Raw genomic sequence first — 27,372 nt, 5'->3', positions numbered from 1 at the left:
GGGAAGCCCATGGGCTCTGCTCCATATTATCCCAAAAGCTTAAAGGAAAAGATTCCAAGGCAGATTTATTCCCCTGGTATGTATGTATGTTAGCTGGGGTGGGGCAGAGCAAAGACTGAGGAAATCATTCTCTGCCAAGATTTGTCAATAAGGTTATAGACTCCAGACACTTGGGTCACCCTGGCTTCTCGTTGTATAATCCCTAGAGAACTGCAACAGAGCTTTTTATGGATACTCTTTGGAAAAGTTGTTCTTCCGCTTCTCCACCCTCTGAACAAAGCCTCCAAATAAACAACGAGGAGCAGCAGCAGCTTTGTCAGGAGGCGCACATCCACTGGCTGCATTTTTGCTCTTCACTGCTTGCTCCTTGCTCCCCTTCCAAAAAGAAATTTATGGAGGTATAATTTTATTATTCTCTTCAACAGAAGTTTCAGCTGTAAAAGTTAGTTGTAATGTAGCTGGTGGTGTCTCTGCCCACCCCCACTCCCAGGCACTTTTTGGAATCACCCTTCCCTCCCAACCGGATGGTTCCCTTGTGTGTGTGTGTGGGGGGGGTGGTGATGCACCCCTCTGGCCACCTGGGGGAGCCAAAGGGCAGCAGGTGACCCGACCTGAGTCCTTCAATGGGATTTACAATGCAGCAGGGAGAGGGGGAGCCCTTTCTTTCCTCTGGAGTCTTCAAGCTGTGATAATAACATGAGCTTGGAGCTGCCAGTGACAATGCGGCCTAAGGTGTGGAGGAAGCTTCTTGAGGTAAAAGAAAAAAATGAGACCAATACACTGAGAGCGAAGAGTCCTGACCACTTGCGTACCTGGATCTAGCTGTCCCAGAGGCTGGAATCACCACTCCTCACCCTCCCTTTTTCTTGCCCAAAGTAGTTTGAAGTGAGTTTCTACAATTTGCAACATAAAGAGTTCTGACCACAGGAGCCACAATCCGCCTGTAATTCTAGAAGTTGATCCTCTGGTCAGATACCAGCAAACAAAATAATCAAGAGAGACCACCTTAGAGCCTGCTGGAGAAGTACACCAGCCAAAAAGGAGTATCTGGTTATACCTTTTTACTTAAACTAGATTTCCTTTTTGTTGGCACAAGTTTGATGATATTTACTCCATAGTGCTGTCGTGAGGCTTAACCGAGGCAAAATGCACAAAAAGGGACATAACGAAAAATAATGTACAGTATAACTGTGAAGTATTATTTGATCTGGCAAATGAGTATTTTCTTTTGCCTTCTACAGACTTGCTGAGAATATGCTGTCCTTCAAATGTGAAGACAGTTACACAAGATAATGCCACTTGAAGAGATATATTTCCAGGAACAGTAGCTACCATCAACTGAATTCTAGCTATGTATCTGATAACAAGCCAAGTAATTTTACCTGCATTACTCTATGCAACCTTTACAGAAATTATATGCTGCCTTCACCAGACAGGAGGAAACTGAGGTTTAAAGCACTCATTCTCATTCTAGGCGATTTTTCCCCCAGGAGACATTTCCCACAACTTCGGGGAGGGTGCTATTGGCATTTGGTAGATAGGGGGTCAGGGATGATGCACAGGGCAGCCCCCACAACAAAGAATCATCTGGTTCAAAATGTTAATACTGCTCAGGCTAAGAAAGCCCAGGCTTAGAACTCCAACAACCTGGTTAAGAGACTCACATCCTTACCCACTATGCTATACTGTCTCCGATGGGAACACACACACTCAAGCTCACACTCACACATGCACACACTCAGAGGGTGGGTTAGTGTGTTCAGCATTATAGTCTTCTAGTTCCTAAGGCTCCCTTCTCAGGCAATGATCACAAAAGCAGAGACTATTTTTGAGGTCAGTAAAATTGTTCAACAGAGCCAGGCGAGGTGTCTGCAAGATGGCCACAAGGCTTCACCACATTTGAGGAGCTGCAGGGAATAGAAGAGGCCAAAGGTTTTAGATTACTGCCATCATTGCACAGTGAGAGGGGAGATTGTCAGTCGAGGATGTCTTCCCGAAATCTGTGTCACTGACCTTGTTCCAGATGAGGACAGGGGTTGGGATTCCGATGACCTCACAGCTCAAGTACACCTGGGCGCCAGTGATATTCCAGATGTCCTTGGGAGGTGTCACAATGGAAGGACCTACAAGAGAGGACACAAAGCCAAACCCGTCTTTTTAAACAGTCTTTAACATCAGTCAGCATGCTAGCCAGTAAGTCCTTGATTATGTTTATGAGGCTGTCCCTTCTGTGTTATCTAGACAAATTTCAAAGATCAGACTGGTTTCCCCCTGCGACCAGCATGATTTTAAGCTCTGTTCTGGAAATGCATACATCGAAATAACAAAACTCATTAGGATGAATGATGGTAAATTTATTATTTAAAAAATTTTCTACTCCCTCAAATCATGTTTAATGGTTTAAATTTACCAGTTGTTGATGAATGGATAAAGAAATTGTGGTTTATATACACAATGGAGTACTACGTGGCAATGAGAAAGAATGAAAATGGCCCTTTGTAGCAACGTGGATGGAACTGGAGAGTGTGATGCTAAGTGAAATAAGCCATACAGAGAAAGACAGATACCATATGGTTTCACTCTTATGTGGATCCTGAGAAACTTAACAGAAACCCATGGGGGAGGGGAAGGAAAAAAAAAAGAGGTTAGAGTAGGAGAGAGCCAAAGCATAAGAGACTCTTAAAAACTGAGAACTGAGGGTTGATGGGGGGTGGGAGGGTGGGGAGGATAGGTGATGGGCATTGAAGAGGGCATCTTTTAGGATGAGCACTGGGTGTTGTATGGAAACCAATTTGACAATAGATTTTGTATATTAAAAAAAAATAAACACTTTATACTAAAAGATAAAAAAAATAAATTTACCAGTTGTTTTGCATTATCTGGGATATTCCAAAATAATGAAGTTCAGTTCCAAAATGTTTAATGTTTTTCCTTTTTGTTTATCAGAATTTCTATATTTTTTTGGTGGAGAGGGCAATACCCAACCACTCCTTAGGTAATGAAAGAAAAAAATCTAAGAAAATATTTGAAAAGGTGCTGAGCACCCAGAAAAGATGGCAGTCCCTGTTTTAAGAAGCTTAGGGTCTAAGATTGACAAATCAAAGTGATCAGGCAGGAATGGATGACTTTCATCTAAGACAAAAATGTAGAGTGCTGTGTGCCCTGGAAACTGCAAAGGTACTTCTGAACAGAAGCGGCCTGGGTATCCAGGGAGAAGGTAGAAAGGTCTTTCTTCTCAGTTGGGGGATGCAGTGGATAAAACAGCAGCAGTGACAGGTCTCTTGTGTGTGACCAGGACACCCAAGGAGATAGCTCTTTCCCAGAGTTCTAAGTGTCTAGCTCCTGGGCAAGGGGGCATTGGCAAGTGGGGGGACCTGTGAAGTCACTGTCTAAAAGCCTCAACAGGTATGAGACCAACCACACAGGGAGAGCCTAAGTGATATCTCCCCTTCCCCACCTCCGCCAATTCTGAAACACATCTCTAGGGCTTCTGTATCAGATCTATCCCCTCCGGTAATTACACAGGACCACCAACAATGGTATACATCCTTTTTGTTCCTAAAGACATTCTTGGGCCAGCAAAAACTATGGCCCATGGGCCAAGCCTGGCCTGCCACTTGATTTTGCACAGGTCCTAAGAGGTCTTTGTGTTTTTAAATGGTTGGTGGGGGAAAAAAATTGTGAAAATTAAAAGAGCTTCACATGTCAGTGTCTATAAATTAAGATTTATTGGAACACAGTCATGCCTAGAGTCTGGCAATTGTGGCCAGGGTTGTAGGGCCTAAAACATTGACAATCTGGGCCTTTATGGAAGAAGTGCTGATACCTGCTCCAATCAGCCAAGCAATACCTAAGTAAGATGCCACAGGAAAGTCTCAGGACTCCAATCCTTTACACATCACCTGGACCTGATGCAAGTAACCCCACCTGCTGGTCCAGCTCTGAAATGCAACACTTTTGAACCCAACAGACAGAGAGAGCTGGGCTCGCTTACTGCTCCTTGGGGAGTGGGGGGCAGCTCCCCAGCATCTGCTGTAGAAGAGGCTCGCACACCTGCTTCTTAGTGGGTTGTACTTAATATTTCACTTCTGCTAATTAAGAATGCCAGGCTGTGGGCACAGGGACCTTCAGAGAGATTAGAGTCAGTCCACAGAACAGGGAGGCAGAGCTGGGAGCCTACCCTCCCTGCCACCTCGGCCCCCTCCCAGGTATGACAGCACACTTCTCAAGAACCAAAGCCGGCCTGTCCTCAATGCTCACTGCCGGTTCTTGAATGAATGAGTTAATCGTCCCCTCTGAATTTCAGCTCTCCACTTCCTTGGGTCCTCCAGCCAAATAAAATGTCTAACTATAGGGTCATCTTGCATCAGTGTCCTGGGAAAGGGACAACTTCCCCTCTAGGCCTGGAAAATTTTCTGGCATAATCGGCATTCAAAGGACACGAAGTCTCCCCTTTTGCAACAGGCTATTTCCAGCACGCTAATAATTTCTTGAAACAGAAAGGAAATGACTCCAGCACAGAAGATTTTTCCCACTCATCTCAAGTATTAGATGCTGATTTTTTTCTAATCCCTTGGGGTATTTTTATTTTTTCCCCTTTGTAAGAATGTGCAAAACAATCAAAGTTTTGAAAGCTCTAAATATATTTTGTGCTTCCTCTCCTCTAAATCTTAGGTCTGAAGAGGAAGCATCTATCGTGGCCTGGGGTCTTGGCTTTTCTGGTGCAAATGTGGATGTGGGGAGCATGGCAGTGTGTGTTTATGTATGTTTCTGGTTCTGTCTCCAATGCTTCCTAGTCTGACTGAACCAACACGGGACCCCGCAAAGGGCTGGGCTGGGCCCGACCCCATCTCAGGCTTCCTCCAGGGGCTTGGAGACCAGAGAACCGGATCTGGCTGGAATGTGAACTACTTTCGCTCACCTCTCTGAGGACTTCCATGTGGCTCTGTCCTCCTTCCCACACACAGACTTGTCAGGATGACCTCAAAGCTCAGGGGATCCCAAGAGATTGTTCTGAAAAGAATACTCCAGTGTTCAGCATTGTGGAGGGGCTTGGGAACAAAGCTGCCTCTCATGTATTAAAACCACACAAGGAACAGAAGACGTTTTTTATTGTGAGGTCTCAGAGCCTCAGCCTTGCAACAAACCACTTATCTTAACTTGCATCCATCTCCTTAGAGTCACAATGAGTAGCAGGGTCCTCCGTCTTTGTCAGGGGGGCACATTCTGGAATGCCCGTGGAAGAATTCCAGCCTGATTTTCTGTCACAGACCTTGAAGACATGCTCTGAAGTCTTCCTATGGCATAATTTTAAAACTAAGATACTCTTAGTTTTCATATAGTCCAATTTATTACATTTTCTTTTATGATTAGTACTTTATGTGCCATGTTAAAAAGAAATTTTTTCCCAGCCCAAAGTCACAAAGATCTCTCCTGTTTTCCCATTTTCTTCTACAAGCTTTATGGTTTTACCTTTCACATTTAGGTCTGTGGTCTATCCTGAATTAATTTTTGTGGATGTTATAACATAGAGGTCAAAGTTCACACCCCCTCACCCTGCAAGGACATCAACTGCTTTGGCATTATTTCTTGAAAAGCCCATCCTGGGGCGCCTGGGTGGCTCAGTCAGTTGGGCGTCCGACTTCGGCTCAGGTCGTGATCTCGCGGTCCGTGAGTTTGAGCCCCGCGTTGGGCTCTGGGCTGACAGCTCAGAGCCTGGAGCCTGTTTCGGATTCTGTGTCTCCCTCTCTCTCTGCCCCTCCCCTGCTCATGCTCTGCCTCTCTCTGTCTCAAAAATAAATAAATGTTAAAAAAAAAAAAAAAAAGAAAAGGCCATCCTTTTCTTAGTGAATCGTAATGATAAATTCATTCATTGTATATGTGTGGACTACTTCTGGATTCTTTATTCTGTTCCTTTGGTCTATGTGTCTATCCATGCACCAATGACTATGGTATAATTTAGAAAACTGTTCAAACTATAATACTGAATGGAGGGCAGATCGATTATACCCATCCATCTCCAATCTTCTCCTTATTCCAAGAAGAATAAGGAATTCCACTTCAGGAAGAGCAAGAATTCTTTCCAAATATCTGAAGCCAGGAATACTTTGAATCAGAGCCATTGCTACACAGTTCAAGTTTAGGACAAATCATGCTGTGGGTTCCTCTTTCTCTCTCCCAACCCTAAAATACATATTAGGAATGAGGTGAATGGGCTGAGTCAACATTCGGACGGTTTGAAGAACATAAATGATCTCATCAATTCTGCTACCAGGCTATCTCAAGAATCCTACATCTCCTGTATGTATAGAATCCACAAATTCTGTATTACTCACTGAATCTGGCTGAGTTGATGGAGCAGAGGAGCAGAGGGGCCATTAGGACCAGTTTGCTGCACCACATTTACAAAAACCCTTGGCTATTTCATATGTCCTTGAACAAATGACAGATTCAATAACACAATGAAAACTTTAATAAACAATATTTAACCTGGAAAGTGCTGACCTATAGAATGGCCTTTAGAGTTTGATATGTAGTGTCTTGCAAAGCAAAGTCAGATCAATGAACAATTAGACTAATACTCAAGATATCAACCAACCTCCTGGAGTAGGTGTAGGCAGGCTGGCTTCAATCTGACTTCCCGAGTTGGAAGAATCCATGGTTTCAGATTCTTCCTGTTTACTCTGTTCGGTGCTGATACCCACGGGGTCACCTACTTACTAAACTCCTGGTTCTTTGCCACTCACTGGTCTGGAAATTCCCTCAGAGTATGAAGAGAGAGTGGACAAACTCGTGATGAAGGCAGAATACAGCAGCATTATAGAAAAATGAGTGATGATACATTGTGAAAAACAGTAAGAAAGAGACTTAATGGTGACCCATACGGACACCAAGTGGACAGGTTTTGTACGGAAGTGAAGGGATGGTGAAAACATTTTGGGCTAATACGATGGCAGATCCAACAACACTTTACTCCCCTCCTCCGAACTAAAGAACCATCATTCCATATGTTCTACCGATAAGCGATTTCACTGCCAACAATCCTCTTGAATTGCAGGTCTATCATGCAATTCAATTCCTGAAGGTTCTGTTCTACCTCAGGAGAAAGCTCAGTGAGATGACTCTACCAAATAGCTTCTCTTTCCACTCTGCCTTTTTTCCAAGAGTCCAAAGAAGATCCAGAATTTATTTCTGTTTTTCAGGGTAAAGGAAGTTTTAGTTCACTCTGAGCTCGTTTTCAGGCTTTTGAGCTTTCTGCTCAAAATCAGTTCTCAAGGCTGGGCCAAGGGTAACAACGTTACTGTGTAAATCATGCTCAGTGTTTGGATTCCATTTAAAGCAAGTTGCAGAATATTTAAATGTATAGGGACCAACACCAGGATAGGCTCAATTATTTATTTATCCTTGCCTTTGTTCCAGTAAGCACTTCAGGCTGCTCAAACATCTGTCTAGCAAACATCCTGTACCTAGAATTATTGAATGCCCCCACCTGTCTCCTCCCCTTCCCCACCCAGGCCAACCCCAGGCGGCAGCCAAGCCGCCCAAAGGGCTGCCCAGTGGCTGGCATGAGGAGTCCACCCCAAGGCTTTCTCACCTCAGAGACACATATCTGTCTCAGATGACTGGGCCCAAACCAGGTTACTCCATTTTCCGTTCTTACCTCTCACATCTCAATTATCATCCAAGCTCTCTTTTTTTTAAATGTTTATTTATTTTTGAGAGAGAGGGAGATACAGCGTTGACTGGGAGAGAGGCAGAGAGAAAGGGAGACACAGAATCCAAAGCAGGCTCCAGGCTCTGAGCTGTGAGCACAGAGCCCGACTCTTGCCTAGTAACCTTATGTGGTCTCTTCTCTTTAATCACTCCTTGAAGGGAAAGAGGGAGGAAGTGGAGGAGGAGAAGAAGAGAGAGAAAATGAAGAAAGACAGATCCTAAATGAAATTATAACCAGGAAGAAGAAAGTACTGAGTTTGGAAAAGAACTAAAATTCAATTTAATGAATCAGTATCACCTTAAAAGTACCTACAAGGAGTCAGAAGTCTCCCACACAATTTCCACCTAGATTTACATCCTCCTCCTCAGCTTCTTTTAATTTCTAGACAAATTACCCACAAATTATCAGATTATTTTAGGAATACTCAATTATAACCTAGAAAGAGCTGAGTTCTGAGAAATCATGAAAAATACAAAAAAGGAAGAATGGTGGATGGATGGATTTAAATTTGGAATATTTCATTTGAGTCAGAAGAGGCTAAGAATGGCAGTTCTTACCAAACACACAAATGTCCTAAGGAGAAGATCCTGAAACAGAATCTTTAATTTGATCAACAACGCATTTGAGCTGATTTTACATGAAGATGCAGTAGAGAGAAGAGAGTTAAAATTTCTTATCCTATAAAAAGCATGAGGATAATGTAAAAGAAGTCTGTGAAAAATTTCCTAGTCTCTTACAGAGCACAAAACACTCCTCCAACACGACCTGAGATGTCCTTACCATGTTCCTATTAAAAAGACACACACACACAAAACAAAGCAATCTTGGGGACAGAACACTTGGCTCTGGAGCTCTCATGCCCTGTGAACCAGTTCAGTGTTCTCCTCCCCTACCTTAATGCAATGTATGTGACTCATAACAAGGTTCATTCTCCCAGTGATGAATAAAATAGAGCTTATAAAGGTATCAGATATTACTTAGTTAGCCAATTTTTTAATCTGAAAGAGCTACATAGAAGATGTTAGGAGAAGTCATGTGTTGAAGCTGAATATATTCCACTGAGTCTGGAAAACAGTCAAAAATTAAATTCCCCCCAAAGTCAGTTTCTGTCTTCTTTTGTTGATACCACATTCAACCACACATTTTTTTTTTGTTTTTGTTTTTTGCTTCATTGCTTTCTTCATTTCCCTCATCTCTTTTGTTTTCACCCTACAAATATGTTCTTTCTTACTTCTACCCAAACTGAATCTCTGCTCTTAGCAATCATGTTCATCCACCATTACATGCTCATCACCACTTCCAGAAATTATACTTGTGATGATGCGCTAGCCTACTTGGGATGCCCTCCCTATCCTTTATTTGAAGCTTCAAGGCTAAAGTGTGACCCCCCCACCCTTTGGCATTTTTGTATGGGTATAGGTCCCACTTATTTTTTCTCTGAAATCTTGTTGGGTTCACAGTGCCTCACAGCTTGGTGCATCATTGTTCTCTAATGCTTTCCCCAGCAGGGCTAATTGAAGATGCCAGTGCCCTGATGGAGTCAGAACTGAGCCAGAAACTCCAGAATCAGGTGTTCTTTGTGTTCACTGGAAGGAGGGACAGCTCGGATTATATGCAGTGGGTAAAGGGCAGCAGTAAATTCAGAACATAATGTGATCAGTCATATGGAATTGAGTAGATGGCCATGGTCTTGAAAACATACCAGTGTACACACTGCCAACACAACCTAACCAAACTGATGCCAGACCACCTATTATTTACCAGCTAGCAGATTATTTATCAAGATTTTCTTTAATCCTCTACTTGACTTTCTCTTGCCCTAAGCCATGTTTCTTGGCTACTGCCCACTCATTAACCTGTTTGTATATGATCAGGGGATGCAAATTAATTTGTGTATATTAGTCACGCAAATCCAAACAAGGAGAGTAGGTCTGCTGTGAGGGAAAGGATCTGCAATCATCCTCATATGAAAAACAGGGTCTCTGTATCATGTTGGGCTATATGATTAACATTATAGCTCTCACTGAGTACTTATCAACATGGCTAAGACAGCTGAGTATAAAGACTTCTCTAAGTTATGGTAGATTTGCAAACCACACTCATCTGGACTCTTAAGGATGCTGAGTCTTGGAATAGTTCATACACAGTATGTGCACTTATACCAAAAAAGGAGGGTTTAAGAAAGAACTGTGATACCACATATGGAGATAGAGTTCAGACACCTTGGCAAAATTCCCCAGATGGGATTATGATAACACTCAAAGGGAAAAGCACCAAACAAAAGTACAAACTGGGGAAAGAATAGTAGGAAGGCCCTATGGCCAAGAGGGGGAAGGGGATGAAACACGTGAAAACTTCCTGATATTAAATAAGGGGAAGCAGTAGCTTTATGGCTAATTAAAGAGCAGAGTCATCTGCCAAGCAAGTCATTTTGGGAACTTCCAGAGGTGGCATGATGTAGCAGCTGAAGCTTGATATGGGAATCTAGCACACAATCTCAAAGGCATCAGAGGAGGACAGCAAGGGCAGGAGGAAAAAGGACTAAATTGCAAACAGCATTTAGTTCACCTGTCAAACACTGCCGGGGGCAAAAGTGTAGAAGAATTGCTTCCTTTCCTCCAAACATGATCTATTGGGATACAATGGGGGAAGGTTAACAGTTTAGACTAAGAACAAAATGCTGGAGAGGTAACAGACTATACAGTGAGTTTGGAGCACAGACCCTGGATGAGCAATTCTACCACTTCTGAGTAATGTGACACTGCACAAGTTACTTAACTTCTCTCAGTTTGTTCATCTGTGAAATGGGGTAACAATATAGAAATCATGAGAGTATCAGAGACAGCAATCAAGATACAGTAATCAGCACGGTACCTGGGGCATGGGGTAAACAGTACTAACTCTTGCTTTTGTTTCAAAGTAAATTCCTTATGACTGGAGTTGATAAAAATTGTTTATTCAGAGAATGGAGACAACACACTACTTAGACTTGGGGTGGTTAGGGAAAGGAGATGGCGTCTGACTAGGCCCTGCAGTTCAGAAATAGGCCTTCTGACAAGGAAGTGTTCACCTTTAGGGACTTGCCTGAGCAGAGGTGTGGAGGCAGGAAAACAGTTGCCTGTGGGCAGAACAGCAAGCACACCAGTCTGGCTCCCTGAGAGCGTTGCATAAAAGGAGAGGATTGGAGATCAGGGGTGGGGCACAGTGGAAGGTGCAGGAGGTGGGGCTTTATGGCCGAATGTGCCTCCTGAATGCTGGGCAGGCATGATGCAGGTAGCATTTCAGGACATGATTCTGAAGGCCTTTGCGGCAGGAGTAGGGGGCTAAGTCAAGGCTGTAGCAATGAGAACAGATAGGACAGTGGCAGACTGGAGAGAGTATTCAGGAAAACAAATGCCATCCAGTAACCGCCTGGATGTGGGAAGTGGGCGCTGAGTCCAAAGTTGTGGGGCTGGGTAAGAGGAGGCTGCTACGTCATGAGCAGGAGCAGGATGCCTGAGGAAGGCACTGGATTGGAGAAGGTGCAAAAAATGGATTTGTGTTTAAATTTGCTGAATGTGAGGTACCATCTGGGCACTGAGGTCTGAACCCTATAGGAAAGAGAGGAACAGATACAGACTGCGGGGACCAGTGGTGCCAAGGCAAATATTGTCTAGCTTACATTTTAGCACTGGGAAGGTTAGCGGGGGGCCCCTCGTATAGAAGGAAGGCAGCTTTGGCTCTCCGGCCCAGGGGCAGCTTCTCTGAGGGATCTCAGCTCACTGACCACCTGACCATCCCCACCCTGCCCAAGGCAGAGCAGGAGACAGCTAAGGTGCTGCTTAGCCAGCCGTGAGCCATTCATTTGTAGGGGCAGTCGTCCGAAAACAGACTGTCCAATGACAGAACCCTGGTGATGGTATACTCCAGTCCTGTGAGTTACATTTCCTGACTCCTAGTTACCTCTGGGCTTTAATGAGACACCCCATTTTGACTCCAATATTTGACGCTGAGAATCTTCCTAGAGTGTATTAGTCTATTTTTTCTATTAAAAATAAGTTTTTTAAGTTTATTTATTTTGAGAGAGAGAGAGTCTGGGCACAAGTGGGGGAGGGGCAGAGACAGAGAATCCAGAGCAGGCTCTGAGCTGTCAGCACAGAGCCCGACTCAGGGCTCAAACCCACAAACCATGAGATCATGACCTGAGCTGAAGCCAAAAGTCAGATGCTTGACTGACTGACCCACCCTCGTCTACTTTTTTAAAAAACTGTAGTAGATATCATAGTATTCACATCTCATCTTATGACTGTGAATCTTGCGGCATCTCAAAATTTTTACTCTAAGTCTGACCATGGAACATAAGCAGAAAGCTTCTTCTTACAATCTGTTGCTTACAAACAAATCTCTTATTTTGACAACATTTTCTTGTTCTTTTCCCCTAACTTGGGTCTAGCACGAGAAGTGGGGTACAGACCAAGAGTCTGACCCCAAGGAGTGACTGCCACCCACAGGTGATTCTGGCACACGTGGTCTGGGGTCACCTTTGAATGAACCCTGCGTTAGGCAAAGTAAATCCATGAAAGGTTCAGATGTGTAAGGTGGAGTGATCCCTGTGGCAGCCACGTGGTAAATGAGCTCACCTGGGTCTGTGTCAGCAACAATGCCAAGGGAGGAGTTCATTTATTCAGCAGGGCTCGCATGGAAGTTGAAATACCTAAACTCCCATCACACTACCAGAATGACTGATGTCCATACAAATTAAATTAGCAGGCTAGATTTTTATTTGGTTTGAGTATATGGAAGAACTGACTTTATATGGGATGCCATTATGAAGGGAAACTCCCTAGTCATGTGGGTGTATCTTAGCGTACCCTTGGAAATTTTTTTTTTTTTTTTTTTTCTACATTTCATGGGCCTGTCCTGTCTGGACTATGACTCATCTTAAATCCAACATAGAAAAATTTTGGTTACTTGTTCCTATTCCATAAGCACAGAATTGGGTGGGGAAGTTTCCACAGAAGGGCACTTCTTGCCACCTGATTCTGGGATTCCTAGAAACCTAGACAGTTCCCCCAAGATGTTTCATCTTTGAGTCCCTGCCCACTCCCCTTTCTCTTCATATGTACTCAGTGCCTGGCATGGTGAGGCATCAGGAAATGTTTCCTGAACCAAGTTGTAAGGGAAAATCTTTCAGAGCCTGGAGGTCGCCCACCCTCAAAGCTTCGTCTCTGTCAACAGGCCCTGTTTGTTAACAAGGGCTACAGTCTGGTCTGTCCCAAAGACACAGATGCTCTTGAACCCAGACATTAGAGAAGCCCTCAGAGGTTTACACTGTAGAAACCCCAGCAAATCCCTCAGGCCAGGCTGAAAACTCCAGAAGCAGCCTGTGGGAATGGTCAGGCCAACACAGGCCTGACAGTCCTTCAGACTAGGGGTTATCAAAAAGTGTAGACTTGGTCAGTCTCCAGAGGTGACACAGGTTGCAAAAGATCTCACGAGGGGCTTCTACACAAATAAGCAGCAGCCAGACACACAGAGCCAATGGGGCCAATGGAGCTCCAGCTGCCTGGGAACCGGCTTCTAAGAAGGATTCCATCTTGCAGCATCTTACCCGGTGGTTGCCAACCCTGGCTGCACACTGCACGCCCCTGGGAACAGTTCATGCCCACGCCTGGGCCTCACTCCCAGAGTTGCTCGTTGGTCTGGGCGTGGGGTCTGGCACTGGTATTTAAAAAAAAAATCTCGGCAGAACCACTCCATTACAACACAGCTTCAGAGCGTGAGACACTCAGATGATAAGGGAGACAGGAAGGCGGGAAGTAGAAGAGGAGGCGGGGAGGACAGATTTGAGGACAAAATGCTTCCAAGCCTCTTCAAGGAGAGGCCAAGGACCCCAGGGAGTTGCAAGTGTTCAAGGAGAAGAGGGAAATCTCTGGGGAGCCGGCTCTGGTGAAGGGCACAGAAACCGGATAGTAGTGACACTGTATTGTTGCTATTACTATTGCTCCAGCCATATGGGTGGGGGTGGGGTGATGTGCAGTGTCTGAGCTTTAAGCTGTGAGTTGTCCTGAGTCTTAGCAGTTCTCTGTCATTTTCCTAAAATAAAGCAGTTGGTCCTCAGCCCTGCCCTGCACCTCTGCTGCCTCCTAACTCCTACCCTTCCCCGGCAATGCGCAGGCAGGGGGACTCTGTGCCCCAAGTCTGTGCGTCCTACTTAAAAAATCCCAGTAAATCAGGGCCTTTTCCCTTTGCTCATTTCGGGGCAGACTGCCTCTGTTAAGACACATTCACCTTGGTTTGCAGGGGCCAGGAGCAGGGTACAGGGACCTGTGAGAAAATGGCCCCTTCAGGCTGCCGAGGAACAGAGCACAGGGCGTGCTGGGCCTGCGTCTGGCATTTTTACTTGGTGAGGTTTTTGCCCTTCGGGCCCCAGCCTCCTTCTCACTTAGAACTCATGGTTACAGTTGCCTCCTTGGCCGACAACCCCAGACGTTAATCAGCTGCCCACAAAAAGAGCTCCCCCTGTTCTTTCTCAGTGTTATTCCCTTTCACTGTGCCCTCTGGTTATTTTCTGTACTCCTCTGTGATGTCCAGAGACTTGAAAGCTCTGAGCTATTTATCCCAAGCCTCAGCCTTTGTTTACATCTGCTTTGCTGAGTGTTCTCAGATTTCCTCCCAGCTTCCTCATAGGATTTAGCCTTTCTTCTCCCAAGTTCTACATTTTCTAGTGCTGTCCCTAAGGCTTAAACTAGAACAGAAACACCCCTCCTACCCTGTGGGCTAATTCTGATGTGTCCTGGGTACTTGTTAGGTGTGCCACTGTGTACTTGCTTTATAAATCACTGTGAACAGACTGGGTGTTCCAGCACAAGGACAAGACATTCTGAGTGTGGACAGGAAATTCACATCATAGAAGGTGCTAGATGTGGATTGCAGTGGACTATCTGGATGAGCTAGATGTTCAATGAGGCTCAGAAGTGCCAAACAACACTACTCTGAAAATCAGAGAAATGGGTGTATCTTGCTTATCTCGTGGTAGGAGGACTTATCTGGTAGGAGTTGGCGAACTTTGAATAAGGATATTGTATTTTTCATTAGTGAAGCAAATCATGCTTGCGCTTATTGGGAAGAGGACAATCTGGAGCCCATCTGGGTGGCTTTGAGCTAAGACATACAGGAAGCAGGTAAAGCAAAGCTATGCCAGTGCACAGAGGAATAATTGCTCCAGAAGAAGGGATTCACGGGACATGAGAATGCTCTTTGCTGCTCTTACCAGTTGTTATAGGATCAGACATCTTTAGCACTTTTAGGTAGGGATTATTTTTCTGTAATTAGTGGTGCCGTGTTTTGTTTTGTTTTTCATGTTTTATTTTCCCTAAGTTCATTCTTTTTATGACACAGGAAAAAACAAGGGGAGTTTTCATGGTTTCAATAGTAGGGTGAGTTTTTAAAGTGAGGAGACTGGGAACAACCACATGCAAAGTATCCTAAGGGGAGATGAGCACTGGGGGGAAAGCCTCACCCCCAGAACCATCCTTTTCCTCCCCAGGTGTTCCTTCTAGAGCCACCATCAGCTCCAGCCACGGAGATCTTACTCTTTTGTTTAAGTGAAGGAAAATAATTTCCTCACTGAGCAGCTGGGATCGCAGATCTGGCACCTCTTCAGAGCAACCATACATAAAAGTAGGAAAACTCATTCTTTATAAACTTGGGGAAGAAAATGTCCTCGATCTTCCTGAAATTGACGTAAAAGTTGTAGTTTATGCCCCCTCAGTCCTTGCCTTTTGGATCCATTCTTGGGAAATGTCTCCAGCAAAATGTGTGACCTCTTCAGGAAGCTGGAGTCTTCAAAGATGATGCCTGTTCACAAGGGGGTTCATGCTTGTTCTGCTTGTGAACAACGGGGAGGGGACAGAAAAGTAATCCAGGCTCATCGAGTCCATGGGAAAAGATTATGGTTTTTGAGCCTGTCAGTCAGTGAAACCGATGCTTGAAGAGAAGAAAACTCAAAGTAGACTCAAATAAATAAGAAGAAGACCCCTAGGACAAGTATGATGCTGGCTGAACATGCAACTTGTCTCGATATTTCCACCCACATATCCACCCATGTGAGCTTGGCCTGTGAAAACTGAGGGCCATGATCCCTGGATTGGAGAGAGATTAAATCCACTCAGTTCCAATTTTTTCTTTTTCTTTTTTTTTTTTAATGAGCAAGCAGCATTTTAACCTACACACAAATAATAACAAGTCCGCAAATATTTTGTAGTGTCAGTACTACATAGCTTTCCCAATGTCATCTAACACACTCGGAAGATGTTTAAAAGAACAGATCTTTCTGGAATACACTGATCATCAGACGTTAAGATTAGGCTGGCAAGAGGTTTAATTTCTAATAATTAGGTAATATCAAAAGAAAAATGTCATCTAATCATCAACTTCAATATCCATCCCTGTAATTAGAACACTAACTTCTATTGCTTAGTTGAATTTATTCAATAAGGGAAAATCCCTATGGAAAATGGCATGAAAGGTGAGAACAATCCACAATGATATTAACTAAATCAAATTTCAGCACTGCATGGCACTAAGCAGGTAAAAACATGGAGTGGATTAATTAATTCAGGCCCTCCATGCACTAAATTTTGTGCTGGTGACGTGAGGGATAGAAAGATGGGTTGGGTTGAACTCCTGCCTGATAGGGGTTTACAATACAGAAAGTGTAGACAAGTAGGCAAGTAGATAAGCAATTACAATATGCTTGTATTGTAATTTATAGCATAGGACTGGTGTAACTGGTCCTATGATCTAGATGTAAATATAAAAGGTATTGTAACTGAATAGGTCAGAACTGAATTCATGGAAGAGGCAAGGGGCTTTCAAAAGTTAAAGGTGGTGGGTGGGGTGGGTGAGGAGATGGCAGGCAAAGGGATTAGCATGCTCAAAGAAATGAAACGTCACTCGGAGGAAAAATAATAATTGATAATGGTATCGGGCTTTATACCACACAAAGTGCTTTTCTATCTATTAACTTCATTTTGATTTTCCCAACAATCTTGTGAGCTAAGTGAGTCATTTCACAGATACAAAAGTTGAGATTCAGTAAAGTTAAGTGGCTTGTGCAAAGTTGCCCAGATTGAGAGTAGTGTGGCCAGGATGTGAATCCAGTTTTTCTGAGTCCAAACCCAGTGGTTTCCCTAGGCTCTTTCCATAATCCACCATGACCGACATGTTCCATCTTGCTTTCTTTTTGTTGTGTGTGCGTGGGGGGTGTCAAATGTTTGGAGAGAAGGAAAAGAAACCTTGAGAGGTAAAGGCCAGACTAGATTGCAGAGGTTTTCAATGTCAACCAAGGAGGTTAGTTATGTCTACAAGTTATCATGACGAAAAGGCAAACAGAATACAAACATTAATATATTTTGGAGAAAAGGTCACACAATTGCTAGAATCCTAAAGAGAGGCAATGGCTCACCATTCACACTCTGGCCTGAAATGCTTCAGAGGTGTTATCTGACTGGTTCTGGGTAGTGGACTTACAACCCCAGATAGGTGACAATTATCCTCCTTATGCTGAATGCTGGGCAGATATTAACCCTACCGTGACTATATGATTGGAGTCCTACCCATATCTTGGAGTAAGAGAGTCTGGAAACTCTAGCCATTTTGACTGTATTTTAATGGTTTCAATAAATGTTTAATGTGACAATCAGTATTAGAAAATATACTTCATGTTTTGTCTTACAAATCATTAAGAAGATGCCATATTCTTAGAAAGTACCTTATATATGCAGAAATCCTATGACAACTTTAAAAGTCAATGTTAACACTTAGTAAATATTCCTGAGCAGAGATAAGCAATCCCTGTCTTAGTGAAAATGTTGTCTCTCTGGGATATGTTTTAGATTTACATCTTCATCTTGAGAAAAACTTTTTAACTGCCAGAAGGGGGATAAGGGCCCTAAATGAATACATTTACTAAACTATAAAATCCAGAATAAATCAGATCTGGCCCTGAGTATCTTCCCAGCCTCATTTCTTGCCATATCCCTCTGGAACTCTGAGCTCCAGCTATAAAGAACTTCTTGTGTTCCTCAAATGTCCTGCTCTCTGCTAATCTTTGCACGTCATTCCTTTTTCTGGAACAATCTTCCCTCCCCCAACCCCTCATTTCCCACTCCTCCCTACGTTTGCTTGGTTAACTCCTAGATATCCTTTGGGTCTCAGCTTTTTTTAAAAAAATTTTTTTATGTTTAAGAACGAGAAAGAGAGAAAGAGAGAGAGAGAGAGAGAGAGAGAGAGAGAGAGAGAGAGAATGAGAATGAGAATGAATCCCAAGCAGGCTCTGTGCTGACAGCACGGAGCTTGATCCCATGAACCATGAGATCATGGCCTGAGTCAAAAATTGAGAGTCAGATGCTTAACTGACTCCCACCCAGGCACCACTCAGCTATCTTTCTATTTAACAAATTTTCCTTGACCCTTCCTTTCTCATCTCCCTCAACTCCTTTTCAACCCCTCACCCCTGATTTAGAATGAGGCCTCCTTTCTGGTTCTTACATGGCTCTTTATATTTACCCTTATCCTATCATTTTCATAAGGCATTTTAATTATGTCTGCATAGCCCATCAGATTGTGGGCTCAGTGCTGGTAAGGACCTGCCAATTTACTCTATTTCTTTTCTGTGTCTCACTGTCTAGCACTGAGTAGATGATCAATACACTGCTGAGTAGTTGAGTGAAACAATGCCTCTGCCAAATTACACACCAGGTGTAGCATTTTCATGTGAAGGTTTAAATAGCATGAGTTTAGGGAAAATGGCTTTCTTTGTGCTATTGAATATTAAAAATATTTGGGGGGGGGTGGCTAGTCAGGTATAACTACTCCTATTCCAGAGTTTATACAGGGCATGCTTTAGCATTTGAGAAAGGTTAAAATGCAGAGATTTTGTTAAGCGTGGACTACTTAAAAGTTGGTCCTTAACTGTTCATAGGTACAAACAGGTCAATGTTTAGGTATGCCTTTCTTTTGTTCCTGACTGAGCTACCTAACAGAGCAATCAAATGGCCCAAATTGCTGATTCTGTATTTTTACCCTTACACTAACATAGATCATATGTTAAAAATCTATAAAAAAGTAGCAACCTCATTTAAAAGCTTAGATAAAACTCAGAAGTCAGAAGATAAAGGCTGACTCCATAGCAAAATGCTGCCTTATTAGTCAATTTACAAGATTTAAAAATCAGGGGTCACTGGTTAGACTTTTGATGAGAAACTAGAGTGGAAATGGGATAAATACTTCAAAGTGTAAAAGTGCAATTCCAGGTTGACCAATATTGTTCCATTGGAAAAGACGGATTAAAAAAAAAAAAAAAAAACCAGCAAAGCATAAGCCCCAGTTATCCAAGGATGTTTAAGATATTTATATCAGGTTTGAAGTGAAAAGGTCAACTTAAAAATCTGTTTCCAAACATGGAAGAATTGGTGATTCCACACGAAGAGGAAAAATTCCAGTTGAGAGACACGCCCTTCCCTTTCTAGTGGGATACGAGTACTAACATTCATCTCTTATAATAAATAAATCCTTTTCTATTAATACTTTCATCCTCTTAAATTATCATATAGGCAGTGGACTGTAGACTTATAAGAGCCCAGATCCATCTTGTCCAGATCCTTATTTATTTAAACGTTTATTTTTGAGAGACAGAGCAAGAGCAGAGGAGGGGCACGGGGGGGGGGGGGGGGGGGGAGGGAGGGAGACACAGAATCCGAAGCTGGCTCCAGGCTCTGAGCTGTCAGCACAGAGCTCGACACAGGGCTCGAACCCACGAACTCCGAGATCATGACCTGAACCGAAGTCGTACGCCTAACAGACTGAGCCACCCAGACGCCCCTGTCCAGATCCTCATTTTACAGGTAAGGTTGGGGGTGGTGGTGTTAGACATTTGCCTAAACTCATTACTGGAAGCTGGCAGCAACAAAACTAGAACTACAGCTTCTTGCACTTTATTATTCACTGAGAAAAACCAGGATCTGTTCTCCATCAGCTGGCCACCATTAAACAGTGTGAAGCTGAGAGATCAGAAAGGGGGTGAGCAAAGCCATTAAGCATCCACAGCTACATTTCTTAGGCAGATGGGCAGCACAGTTTGGTTGTGGGAATACTTCTAATTTGCATGAGTAGAACATGGAAAAATAAGAAAGCTGGCTTCAGGAAAGTAACCCCCCCAATTCCCCTGAGCCGTGAGTTTGGAAAACCGCAGGCTGCTCTGGAATTTGGGAACATCACAAATGGTACTACTGGGTAGAACTCCCCATGTGGCCGCAGCTCACGCATGGAGGATCGGCAAGGTCCCAGGTGCTGGCTCACCCCCGAGCTATGACTGAGACAGAAAAACAAAGAAAAAAAAATCCTCCCTGAGTACACACATAAACAAAAGCTATCTTCCTGTGTCCTCGCCAAGAGAGCTGGAGCCAAAGACAGGAGTTCGAAACTCTGATTCATCCCTCAAGACAAATAAACTCGGTCAATGGAGGTTAGGAAGGCAATTTAGGCAACTTTTATTTTAAGTAAACAAAAGTTAAGTTTTGGAAAGGGGCTTTGGAAAAAACACAGAGACCACCCCAGAATCTAACTCCCAGTGAAAACAGAAAAGAGCTCACTCTTAAGCGCTGATGATGCCAACAGACGGACATGTACAAAGGGGCAAGTCCAGAGGCAAAGCCCTTGTCTTAGTTCACAGAACTGTGGAGTCTGGGTTCTGAGCCAGCTCCTTGCCAAGCTGAAGAAACATCTTTAGAGCAGCAGAGGGCCTGAAGGCACTGCACTGTTCAGTTTCAGCAACAGCAAACAAAAGCCTGATTGGAATTAAGTACTTCTTCCTTCCAGGAGTGCCGAGCTCCTGGGCTGGCCCAGAGCATCCACCTTTGTTCCCTGGTCAAAGCCACTGCCCTTACCTGTATCACTTCTTTAGTCTGGCTAGTCGGTTGTTCCCCTGGTTCTTTCCGCCCCACACCCACCCCACGTCAACCACAGACGTGAGTTTGTGTCCAATTCTGTCTCTCTGTCTTACAGCATCACTAGAATATCCAGTCCAGGCCCTATTTATCCTTCCTACTGCATGGGTCTTCCCATCTCCGTATCAAATCCTCCCTCCCTTTCTAGGCAGAGCCTAATTCTGCTCCCCTTGACTATGGGCTGGACTTGTAGTAAATACAATGCAGTAGAAGTGACAAAGTGTGACTCCTAAGACTAGGTCATTAAAGGCATAGCAGCTTCCATCATTCTTTTTCTTGGGAGAAGCCAGCTGACATGTTGTTAGGATGCTCAAGCGGTGCAGTGGAGAGGTCCATGTGATAAGGAACCAAGTCCTCGTAACTATAGTCATGAGAATGAGCCAATGTGGAAACACATCCTTCCAACCCTAATCTTCAGATGACTGCAGTGCTCACCTGACCTCTTGACTACAACCTCATGAGAGATCCCAAGCCAGAACTACCTGGATAAAGCCAGTCCCAAATCTGTGACCCACAGAAAATGTGTGAGATAATAAATATTCATTGTTGTTTTAGGCTGCTAAGTTTTGGACCGATTTATTATGTAGCAATTAGAAACTAATACAATATCTTTGAACTTTATCATCAACTAGAGTTGTTCCTTAATTAATCATAATCCTTTTTGGAGAATGTGTTTGTTTTGTTTTTGTCATAAAGTCTTCTCACCATGGGCTAGGGGAAAAAAATCCCACCTACAGAGTCCTCATGGATAGACATTTATTGATTTGGGGCCACTACTGCTCAATCCCAAAGATATGACCACAGCGATTATGATATCTATTTCCAAGGACTATTCTTTTTTTTTTTTTGAGAGAGAGGGAGGGAGGGTGGAAGGGAGAGGGCGCACAAGTGGGGAAGGGGAAGAGAGGAGAGACAGAATCCCAAATAGACTCCATACCATTAGCACAAAGCCTGATGTGGATGGGGCTTGAGGTAGATAAATTTATCTATCTATCTATCTATTTATCTATTTATCTATTTATAGCGAGCAGGAGGGGCAGAGGGAGAAAGGGAGAATCCCAAGCAGCCTATGCATGGTCAATGCAGAGCCTGATGTGGGGCTCAAACTCATGAACTGTGAGATCATGACCTGTGCCAAAACCAAGAGTTGGACACTGAACCAACTGAGCCACCCAAGTGCCCTTCCAAGGACTATTTTTTTTTTCAATATATGAAGTTTATTGTCAAATTGGTTTCCATACAACACCCAGTGCTCATCCCAAAAGGTGCCCTCCTCAATACCCATCACCCACCCTCCCCTCCCTCCCACCCCCCATCAATCCTCAGTTTGTTCTCAGTTTTTAAGGTCTCTTATGCTTTGGCTCCCTTCCACTCTAACCTCTTTTTTTTTTCCTTCCCCTCCCCCATGGGTTTCTGTTAAGTTTCTCAGGATCCACATAAGAGTGAAACCATATGGTATCTGTCTTTCTCTGTATGGCTTATTTCACTTAGCATCACACTCTCCATCCATGTTGCTACATGGGCCATATTTCATTCTTTCTCATTGCCATGTAGTACTCCATTGTGTATATAAACCACAATTTCTTTATCCATTCATCAGTTGATGGACATTTAGGCTCTTTCCATAATTTGGCTATTGTTGAGAGTGCTGCTATAAACATTGGGGTACAAGTGCCCCTATGCATCAGTACTCCTGTATCCCCAAGGACTATTTTTAACATGTTATTTGTGCCTGCTATCTTAGAATCTTTTATCTTACTTCATCACTACATAATAAAGAATCAGAACTTCTATCACCCCAGGATCTCTAAAACATAAGGCTTAACTGTGAGCATTTGTAACCTTAAACAGCCCATAGAAGATATAAGGGACTTCCCCCCCCCCCCCCCCGCCTTAAGAGTCTTGTATTTACACTTTAATAGTGAGTGAAATTAACCTGCTACATACTACAACATGGACGAACCTTGAGGACATTATACTAAGTGAAATCAGCCAGTCACAGTACAAATACTGCATGATTTTGCATACGTGAGGAGTCATACTCACAGAAGCAGAAAGAATGGCAGTTGCCAGGGGCGAGAGGGAAGGGAAAATGCGGAGTATAGAGTTTCAGTCATGCAACACGAAAGTTCTAAAGATTCGCCGTGAAACAATGTGCTTAGAGTTAATACTATTGTACTATACACTTAAAATACACTTAAAAATTTGTTAACAGGGTAGATTTCATGTTTTCTACCAAAATAAAAATTTAAAAAAAGGGATCATGAGATTAAAATGAGCTTATTCCAAGGTTCATGGCAGTGCTTCCTTTTCTGCAATATTCTAGAACTTCTCTAGTGTATGTCATTCTGTCTTAAAACCTCAAAATTTAAAAAAAGTTTTGCTTGGGGCACCTGGGTGGCTCAGTCAGTTAAGCATACGACTCTTGATTTTGGCTCAGGTCTTGATCTCCTGGTCATGAGATCAAACCCACATCAGGCTTGGTGCAGAGCATGGAGTCTGCTTGGGATTCTTTCTCTCCCTTTCTCTCTGACACTCGCCTGCCCTGGCTCTCTCTTTCTCAAAATAAATAAATAAAACTTTAAAATATTTTTGCTTGTTTTTACATTAAAAGACACACATGTTGCTCTCTTCTTCTTGGAGGACTGGCAGGGTAGAGAAGGAGGAAGGAGGTCATACAAACCAAAAGGGATAGAACATTACAATTCCAACAGGTTTGGGAATTACTGATCTGGAGATGTGTTGCGGTTTCAAAATAAGTGGGCTTAAAAAAATATCTGAGCATTTGAAAAGCTAAAGTCCAGTCAAAGGACTGATGTCACCAGTTCACTATCTCATTCTCTCTATGCCAAAGAGCTGTAGACATAATATACCCAAGAGGACAGGGAAAACCAGAAGCCAGATAACAAGAAGCTAATGCACAGATAAGAAGAACCAGCTTGGTAATACATCAGTAATGGCAGAGAAAAATAAAGACTGAAATACTTCCTATTCATTAATACATGATTGGGGTACAACATGAAGAACAGATAGGTTCTTTCACATCATTTTCCATAGGAAGAAGAAAATATCAAAAGAGAGGAAATGGCACAAGAAGGGTTGAATTTTCACAGAGTAAATACAAAATCATCATTGCCATGCAGTAAACTGGGAATGGGATTAGTGGAAGGCGTGACGGGAAGTGAAAGGAAACTTCACGTCCTTCAAGGACAAGGAGAAAGGGACAAATCTGATAATCTCTTAGATATCTGATAATGCTCTAAGAGTTGACTGACAGCCATGGTGTGCTCTCTCTTCATTCACTCCTCACCTTGCTACTTCTTTTTACATTAAAAACTAATTCTGTGAAGCTTTTCAAGTGCCACTCTTGAGTGCAGAACCCTTCTGAAGGGCACGAGAAAAAAGCCATGGAAGGAAGCCTCTTGGGCCGAGACTAGAGAAACTTTCTGAGCCCCTTGCCCAGACACTGGGGAGGGTCAAGGGTGGGTGACTGAATGATGGGCTGGATCCCCCACGGGGCCCACCTCTAGGTGTGCTCCCAGGAGTTGGGAGGAAGGAGACCGTTACACCCTCCCGTTGTACTGTTTCAAGACAGAACATTACCATCCAGACACACTGACTTGCCAGGAAAGAAACTCAAATTGGTGTGGAAACCCAAATACCCATTTGCATCTCTTGGGCCATTTCAGGCTGGAGGGAGCAGAAGAGAAGAATAAATATAGGAAACAAGGAGAGAGAAACTGGGCTGGAACCACAGGTCAGGATGGCGGGAACTTTGAACTGCTGAGACTTCTCTCTCTCTACTTGTGCATGGCTCCTCCAATAAAAGACAAATGGAAGTGTTAAGCAGTTAGTTAGGCCTGAGGGATGAAGTTAAAGCAGGCGCTGGCCACACCCTCGGTGCCACCCCTAAGGGTTAACAGCTACACCTTCAGAGCCACCTCTACAGGCTAACAGAATAGCAAAGGCCTCGCCATAGAGCTGCCTCAGAAGACACAAGGGGACTGCCAAGTGCATGTGTTGCATGCACACAAAGGGTGCAACTTGCCATTAAGTACCTTTAAGGTCACAACAAAAGTTCATTAGAGGGGTGCCTGGGGGGCTCAGTCGATTGAGCACGCTTGACTTCAGCTCAGGTCATGATCCCAGGGTTGTAGGATTGAACCCCACGTTGGGCTCCTGTGCTGAGTGTAGAGCCTGCTTGAGAGTCTCAGTACCTCTTTCTCTCTCTCCCTTCCCCGCCCCTCATTCATGCTCTCTTAAAAAAAAAAAAAAAAAAAAAAAAAAAAAAAGGGTGTTTGCCCCTCACTACCACTTGGCTCTGGCAGTGGCCTGCTTTCATTCTAGAAAATATACTATACTTATCTACTCGATAAACTCTATCTCCCCATTCTGGTCTCGGGTCTCCAATTCTTTGGTGTATCCGGGACAAGAACCAAGTGACCCCATAAGAGAAGTTTCTCCATCAGGAGACCTTCAGCACCAGAGCTCTCTTTACATTTCCTGCAGGAATCTTAGGTGAGTCTTTCTTTCAGAAGTCCTCCCAGAGCGAGACATTTTTCCCCTGAAAATGTTGATTAGACTCACTGTTATAACATCTTAACAAGAAATTAAGTTTATAAAGAGCCTAGTTTAAATGAAAATGAAAACCAAAGAAATACTCCTTTCACATTTGACAGAGGCTTTATCTTTGTTTCCTCTATCCTGCCCTCCTCCCCATTCCCCCACCCCAAAATGTCTGATTGTCTTACTATATTAACCCAGATTCTGTTTATCTATGCATTTCCATTATAGCTAACATCAAAAAAAGCACATTTCCTGCTGAAAAATCACATTTAACAAATCCCTTTGGGGACAGAAAAAAGTGCAAACCATTTAAAAAGATTAGTTTGTGGGAAGATGAAGTCAGTCCCAAATCACTCCTCTGCATTATGCTCTAGTTAAATGAGGTGGGTGCCCCAGGACACATTTATAATGATGGAAAGTTCTCAATCTCTTACTGCAGGCCTAAACCTCTCTGAGACCATAACTGTTCTCAAATCAAAACATGCAAACGTTAAAACCAAAAGCTTAAATAAGAACACCTTTGTTTTCTCTTATGGATGCCTGAGACAACTCAGCCCAGCTGATGATTTGGGGGGAGGGTTGAGAAGCAACGAACACTGGTGGGGAGCCTCAGTGCATTTTTCTATTTGATTAAGATTGGTTAATCCTGAAAAACAAATGTGATCAATCTTGTGGACCAAGAACGAATGGTAGAACACACACATTTCAATGTATTAAATAATTTACTGAAATACAACTGCTAATCAAAGAGGCCAATTTATCTGCAGATGGGCTCTCCCGGCATGTGTTCACCTTATAGGACATCCTATTTCTTCTGCTCTGAACACACCTGGCTCACCAGGTTAGCAAAGTCCCTCAGGCTCAGGTGCATATGGTGGTGGCAAAGTCAGGTGGAAGGAAGTTTGTGAATCAGTTCAGGCTGCAGCACGAGGATGTTATAGCCAAGAGTGATGCTCATCAATGCACGACTCTAGGTCCTACAAAAGACAAGTATTCAGGGCTGTGGAACACCACTGGAATTTACAAAGAACGCTCCTCCCGCTGCTGTGGCCTTTGGAAAGCCTCTTTTAGTCAAACACTACATTCCATGCTGTCACTGAGCACACAAACACGTCTCATCACATCAGGAGAGTTCTGCGTGTGCAGGGAGAAGAGGGTCAGGTGGTAGGAGGCCCATTTGGGACTCTTACATCTAGCATCTCCTTCCTCTGTCTGTGCTGACTAATGTTTGTTTCTGGACACTGTAAATGTCTGGCACTGACCACTCAGGCTTAGACTAAGCAACCTCAGATCGCTAACATCGGGGAGAGTTCCAGCATACAGGGTAAGACAGCCTCACTTTGTTTTCCCTGGCTGGTCACTGAGTGGGTGGGGGGCCCTTAGGCCCCCAGCCCACAGACCCACTGCTCAACACAGCAGAGGGGATTGGTCTTGGTTAGTATCCTAAGAGGTCAGCCACAAGGGAACCAGACTGGCATTGCGGCATACTTAGCATGACAGATATCAGGGTAATCAGGAAGGCTGGCCCACAAGGGCTTTCAAAACTTAGGGCCTGTTTATTAGGAGGGCTTGTCTTGAATAGCTGTTCTTGGTAGATTAGGAACGCTGGCTGGGGGAAGGGAGGTGGTTGTAAGAATGTTCCAGGAGTGCCCAAGATTACCAGGGTCTCCGGGTCATGAGGATCAGACTAGGACGGGCCTTTAGGTAGCCCTGTAAATTTCCATGACTATGCAGTAACTGGCCAGGCTCTAAGCCCAGATAGAACACTACAGTCATCACCACTACCTCCAACTTGCCCCACCATCTGTGGAGAACTTTCTAAAGTGTGTTATCGTAGTTGACCCTCGGTACAGTCCTGTGGAATGGACTGGGAACCACGGTGACCGCTGTTGCACAGAGGGGAGTAGGTTGCCTGAGGCCAGAGCTCACACAGCCACTATTCTGGTTTGAGTACACAGGTCTCTAAATTGCCTCACCTGCTCTCCTCTTTGGAAATTTCATCTCTAACCCAGAACAAAACCATTTTATTGTTTGACTCTCCCTTTGGTCCTCCTGCCTGCCTCCGAAGGTGTTACAAGGTAAAAGGGAGTTGTAACTGGCACC

The 27,372-nt window shown here is 43.8% G+C and overlaps 1 protein-coding gene across 1 annotated transcript in view; it reads right to left on the bottom strand.

The window, feature by feature from the left end:
- Nucleotides 1–27,372, bottom strand: part of IGFBP7 (insulin like growth factor binding protein 7) — a 79,864-nt gene that overhangs the window by 14,770 nt on the left and 37,722 nt on the right. Inside the window, exon 2 of the mRNA XM_045473934.1 lies at nt 2,014–2,123. Within this exon, the coding sequence (XP_045329890.1) occupies nt 2,014–2,123 (110 nt within the window). The remainder of the gene's footprint in view (nt 1–2,013; nt 2,124–27,372) is intronic.

This window comes from Leopardus geoffroyi, chromosome B1 (assembly GCF_018350155.1).
Source record: "Leopardus geoffroyi isolate Oge1 chromosome B1, O.geoffroyi_Oge1_pat1.0, whole genome shotgun sequence".
NCBI classification, from domain to species: Eukaryota; Metazoa; Chordata; class Mammalia; order Carnivora; family Felidae; genus Leopardus; species Leopardus geoffroyi.
Note: the sequence above shows the minus strand (reverse complement) of the source record. Positions and strands in the feature narration are given on the sequence as shown.